The sequence below is a fragment of the Heliconius melpomene genome, chromosome 18, assembly GCF_056956725.1.
Source record: "Heliconius melpomene rosina isolate 202511_hmr_F chromosome 18, ASM5695672v1, whole genome shotgun sequence".
Lineage (NCBI taxonomy): Eukaryota > Metazoa > Arthropoda > Insecta > Lepidoptera > Nymphalidae > Heliconius > Heliconius melpomene.
Window position 1 is genome coordinate 15,633,557 of NC_140406.1, and position 6,267 is coordinate 15,639,823.

The 6,267-nt window shown below is 37.2% G+C and overlaps 1 protein-coding gene across 1 annotated transcript; it reads right to left on the bottom strand.

Moving 5' to 3' along the window:
- Nucleotides 1–121: 121 nt before the first annotated feature.
- LOC146529698 (tubulin alpha chain) lies at nucleotides 122–2,577 on the bottom strand. The gene is made up of 3 exons (XM_085201721.1): nucleotides 2,417–2,577; nucleotides 1,406–1,628; nucleotides 122–1,315 (listed from the first exon to the last, which is right to left on the bottom strand). The coding sequence occupies exons 1-3, from the start codon at nucleotides 2,417–2,419 to the stop codon at nucleotides 189–191; spliced, it is 1,353 nt and encodes a 450-aa protein (XP_085057847.1). The 5' UTR covers nucleotides 2,420–2,577; the 3' UTR covers nucleotides 122–188.
- Between the last annotated feature and the right edge of the window lie 3,690 nt (nucleotides 2,578–6,267).

Consider the following 6,267-nt stretch of genomic DNA (forward strand, 5'->3'; position numbering starts at 1 on the left):
AAAAAAGATCATTGATATAGACTACATCTCAAAATTATGCTTGTTGATTTATCAGTACCAACTTTCATTATAAACAAAATGTTTAGTCATATTGTACTAGGGTTAAACAAAACTACAAAAATAAATTTGATTTCTTTTTATTTCACCGGAATGTATTCGGTGCGAGTGCTCAACGTTAATTAAACTGCTTAGTACTCCTCGGCACCCTCGCCTTCTCCTTCAGCGGAGTCCATGCCGACCTCTTCGTAATCCTTCTCCAGGGCGGCCAAGTCTTCGCGGGCCTCGGAGAACTCACCCTCCTCCATACCTTCACCGACGTACCAGTGCACGAAGGCGCGCTTGGCGTACATCAGGTCGAATTTGTGGTCGAGACGCGCCCACGCTTCAGCGATGGCGGTAGTGTTGGACAACATGCATACGGCACGCTGTACCTTTGCCAAGTCTCCGCCTGGCACGACGGTCGGGGGCTGGTAGTTGATGCCCACCTTGAAACCAGTAGGACACCAGTCCACGAACTGGATGGTGCGCTTGGTCTTGATGGTGGCGATGGCGGCGTTCACGTCCTTGGGCACGACGTCACCACGGTACAACATGCAGCACGCCATGTACTTGCCGTGGCGCGGGTCGCACTTCACCATCTGGTTAGCAGGCTCGAAGCACGCGTTGGTGATTTCGGAGACAGAGAGCTGTTCATGGTAAGCCTTCTCAGCAGAGATGACAGGGGCGTAGGTAACGAGGGGGAAGTGAATACGTGGGTAGGGCACCAAGTTGGTCTGGAACTCTGTAAGATCGACGTTGAGTGCGCCGTCGAAACGCAGGGAGGCCGTAATGGAGGACACAATTTGACCAATGAGACGATTCAAGTTAGTGTAGGTTGGGCGTTCGATGTCCAAGTTACGGCGGCAGATGTCATAGATGGCCTCGTTGTCGACCATGAAGGCGCAGTCGGAGTGTTCAAGAGTGGTGTGGGTGGTCAGGATGGAGTTGTATGGCTCAACCACAGCAGTGGAGACTTGTGGGGCGGGATAGATGGCGAACTCGAGTTTGGACTTCTTGCCGTAGTCAACTGAGAGACGCTCCATCAACAGGGAAGTGAACCCTGATCCGGTACCACCACCGAAGGAGTGGAAAATGAGGAAGCCCTGGAGGCCTGTGCACTGGTCAGCGAGCTTGCGGATGCGGTCGAGAACTAGGTCAACAATCTCCTTGCCGATGGTGTAGTGACCACGGGCGTAGTTGTTGGCCGCATCTTCCTTACCAGTGATAAGTTGTTCTGGATGAAACAACTGTCTGTATGTGCCGGTACGAACCTCATCTGTTGACGAAAGAGAAACATTATTAATTAGATTTTTTTACTTTTAATATGAAATTGAAATAAGAATTTCATATCTAGACACTATCTTACCAACTACTGTAGGCTCCAAGTCGACGAACACTGCACGGGGTACGTGTTTGCCGGCGCCGGTTTCACTGAAGAAGGTGTTGAAGGAGTCGTCTCCACCTCCGATGGTCTTGTCTGTGGGCATCTGGCCATCAGGTTGGATGCCATGCTCAAGGCAGTAGAGCTCCCAGCAGGCGTTACCGATCTGGACACCAGCTTGGCCAACGTGTACGGAGATGCACTCACGCTGGAGGAATTAAAAAATTAATACCTGAACATAACGTAATTGTAAGAAATTCACGTGAGATTGAACCCATAACCGCTTTATGCATCGTTAATTAACTTTATGTATTCAATTCTAGAGATCTGTAATTTAACCTATCAGCATTTCATCGCGTGATCGATTTCTTAAAACCAACGGATAAAGTAACAGTACGTACGAAGAAAAAATGTAAAAGCTACATAAGAGAAATTCGAAAGTAACCTCATTTAAATAATAATAACCGTAATTATGTACAGGAATATAAAGAAATGCTTTAAGAATGTATTATTCTTAAAAATCAATAGTGATATTGAGCTCGTGACATCAGTAGATGAAAAAATTGAATGAGGTCAACGGACACGTCACCGATAGAATAAAACAAAGTATTCTAAGGATAAAATTCATCACGAGCGTTAAACAAAATTAAATTAATAACCTTTTATTAACTGATTGATAATGAATTGTTAATTTATTTCAAATATCGATCTACAGAAAAGGGCGTGTCAGCGTCTTAAGGCAAAATCAATCTAAATCCGACCAAATTATCTAAATCTGTATTCGAAACAAAATAATAGCGTTTTAAGGTATAAGAAATTGAAAATGGCATGTATTACAGAATAAATTCAAACTAAAATTGTCACACCCGGCCTCGTGTGAAACGCCGACAAGATGGCGTACCGGCACTTGCTAACGTTTTATGCGTGACAAATTTCGATATCCATTATTATATTCAAAATGATCGTGAGTATTACATAAAACGACAATAAACTTACCATTTTGTTTGAGTTTTGTTGAACTTAACGTAGAAATATAATTTAATAAATTAATCAGTCGTCGTTCAGCGCGACCGGTTAAGAGGCTTGCCGAACGGTTAGTAACGTGAAAATTCCGTTATTTCGTATATATAGGAGTGGCGTAGCGGGCGACCGACGCGCTGTGCTGTTTCCTGATTGGTGGGCGGGAATACCGCAGAGGCGTATCGACCAATGAGGAGGCAGGAAATATATCACCATTGCAGGCGTAATGCTGATTCATTGATGTTTAGTGATGTGATGCAGTCGATAGTTAGTTTTAAAATTACTTTTCAAAGAATACTATATTATTTATATGTTAAAAATCAGTTTCTTGTTTATATATTTAACTTGTTTAACAAATAAATAAATTATTAACATTACCTATGGGTACGTCTACTTATTGAAATGGAAATAACTAAAAAATAAGCATCATGCTCTTGGAAACTATCAACCTATCCTATTTTTTCATTGTTATTTGGCTTCTACTTTTCTGTTGAAGAAATTCTCATAACATATCTGCAACGTTGCCATTTCCATAATATAATATAGTTTTGAGAAAATTTGAAGTTATATTTTAGTTTATTTATGTAAATTTCAAAAACAAAGTATTTTGTAGCAGTGTTTTAAGATGTCATTAGAGATAAATTAAAGGTTTTCAATGGTTTTGAATGTGAATTTAAATATAAATATAGTTTTTTTTAAATTACTGCCAATTTAATATCTACAAATATGAGTTTCTAACATCTATTAAAATTAGCAGACAGAAATCAAAAACAAAGATAAAATAAATTAGTGACTCCGTTGTTCACTCTTAAATTGAGTGTCAAGTGGCGTAACTCAACACCTCACATAGTATTTATACCCTCAATTATTTATTTCATTATAATAGTATGTAAGACTTTGAAAATAAACCATGTTAATTTTTTATTTACAAAGTATTTACAAAATTTTTTTTTTGAAGGGTAAAAATATAACAAAAATGTTTAAATGAATATTTTTTAAAAATATATTTTTGTAGAAGTCAGTAGTTATAATGAAAATTTGTTTAGAATATAAAACAAAATCAAACTACAGTTTTAAGGAAAATAATAAATTTAATATTACAAAAAATATTATATCGATATTAAGTACGGTTCAGTACTACTACTACGCTAGTGTGTTTTCGCAGAACGCACACATACAAACTGTAGCCGCGGCCGTCTGGAGCTTTTTATTTAATTTTTTCCCCCGAAAACACAATTTCTGGATCAATAGATACTTTATTCTAATAATATGAAACTAAATTGTTTACTTATAAGTTATACAATTTCTAAATAACTATATGTTGAATCTACTTTAGCAATAACATTATACATTATTGACGCAGCTGTGTGTATTATATATATGTGTGCGTATTTTGTATGACAATAATGAATAAGTATCCCTTTTTTTTGGATCGAAGAAACCGTCTGCCCCCGCGAGGATTACGTCAGAATTCAGAAATATTTTACATTTAACCCTTAATCAAATATTGGGAAATTATTTCCCACATGCCACTACTGTAATTTTTTTGTTTTATTTCGTTTTTGGCAACTCTAATCAGTACCAACCTTAGGGAAAAATAATCGTACAGAATTTTTTAATTTTATTAATTTGCAACATTTTGTCTTAAGGCGCGAACTGTCATTGTATGTCAATGTCAAAAACACAGTTTGAAATATTTTGTGAAAAAACCGGTTCAAACGGAAGATTTAAAAGTTTTTGAAGAAAAAAAATCTGGTAAGTGCATAAACACAATAATATTGTAAACTAGATTTGTTTTCTGAATGTTTCTTACGGTTTTTGGGCTCGCAGCATTGATATTTGTTGTATTTTCTTAGGTTTAATTATGTGGGAAATTATTTCCCATTGTTTGTTCCTGCATTTGAAAAATACCAATTTCTATATATACAATAAATAATTTGTCTGTTGCACTATATAAGTACCTAAACAGGTATAGTTACTTATAATTTTATCTAACTTACACAACATTGTCAGCGAGTAACTCATATATGGAGCTTTCTCGAGAGTTATGACTGCGATTGAGTGATTTCTCACTTGATTTTTATAACTATTATATTTTAGAACTATTTGTACTGCTCAGACTACCAAGTTAGTTTAGACTTCCTTTTATTTGTTTTAGATATTTAAATATGGACGCTAAAAAGTTACAAAAAGTTCTAACAAAGAAAAAATTGGAAGAGGTGGTGCAAAATTTAGACAACTTGTCTGATTTATCAGCCTCAGATTCTGAAGATGACTCATGCTATGTCAATAGCATTCATTCTCCATCCGATACTTACCTCAATCAGCTTGACGATAACCTAATTGAACAACGTCTTGAATATATCTTCGGCTTCGAATCGAATGAAGATAAACAAGAAACGCCTACTATACAAGCCCAACAGATTTCAACGGATGCCTTACTGACAGCCTTAGGAGAAACATCTCATATCACAAACTCACCAACAACAGACAGTCCTTTGCTAACTTACTTAGATACAGAAAATGACGAATGTAATATACAACTTCAAGACATTCACGCATTTGAAGTTCAGCAAGACTTAATAAATGTCATTGACGTTCCCATGGAAGAGTTTTTGGCAGATGATGAACAGACTGAAACTAACAACGAAATACGCAGAGATCGTTCTAAGCCAAGAGTATGGGAGACAAAATCCGAAACCCATGATATTCCCGTTTTTGAAAAACGTTTTAAACCCAAGGCGAATGACACGCACAAAACTTCACCACTAAGTATTTTTGAACGGCTTTTTCCTGATGAACTGATTGTTATAATTGTGGAACAAACAAATAGATACGCATATCAGAAAAATAGCAACAATTGGCAACCAGTAACTCAACAAGATATTAAGGCGTATCTAGGAGTTTTAATCCTCATGGGCTTAAATCCTCTGCCGGACATGGAACTGTACTGGTCTTCAGATCCTTTTTATTACAACAAGGAAATTGCCCAGGTTTTCCCAATCACAAGATTTAAAAAAATTACGGAAAATCTCCACTTAAATGATAATGAAATGGAACCACCAAGAGGCTCTTCTGAATACGACAAATTATATAAACTGAGACCCCTCCTCACAGAACTGAACAAGGTTTATCAGAGAGAAGCATTTAATTCTGAAGTACAATCAATTGATGAATGTATGGTGAAGTTTAAAGGTCGAAGTTCGTTAAAGCAATATATGCCGAAAAAGCCCATCAAGAGAGGATTTAAAGTCTGGGCAAGGTGCGATGCAAAAACCGGGTACTTCTACCAATTTGAAGTTTATACTGGAAAAGGCGACAGCACGGAAAATGAAGGATTAGGATACAATGTTGTCATGAAACTCTGCAGTAGTGTACCAAAAAATACTTTAGTCGCATTTGATAACTTTTTTACAAGTTGTAATCTTATGGAAGATCTTTATGATAAAAAGATTTATGCAGTAGGGACAGTCAGATGCAATAGAAAAGATCTACCTGATATAATAAAGAAAAAGCAACCAAAACCATTGCGATTGGAAAAACATCAGTTTGCAGCTGTTACTGCAGAGCCAATCACAGCCATTAAATGGCTTGATACGAAAGAAGTCGCTATACTTACGACAGCCCATCAGCCACTAGATACAATGCTTGTAAAGAGGACCCAAAAGGATGGTTCTAGAGCAGACATTCTTTGCCCGAAAGCAATTGCTTCGTATACACTTAGCATGGGTGGAGTTGATCTATTCGATCATTTTAGATCATCGTATCCAATAAGCCGTAAATCACGAAAATACTGGATGAGACTTTTCTTTTTTTTGTTCGATGCA

Coding starts and splice junctions, on each gene's coding strand:
- LOC146529698 (XM_085201721.1), bottom strand. Junction 1,316..1,405: donor CTTGGAGCCTACAGTAGTTG/GTAAGATAGTGT, acceptor TTTCGTCAACAG/ATGAGGTTCGTACCGGCACA.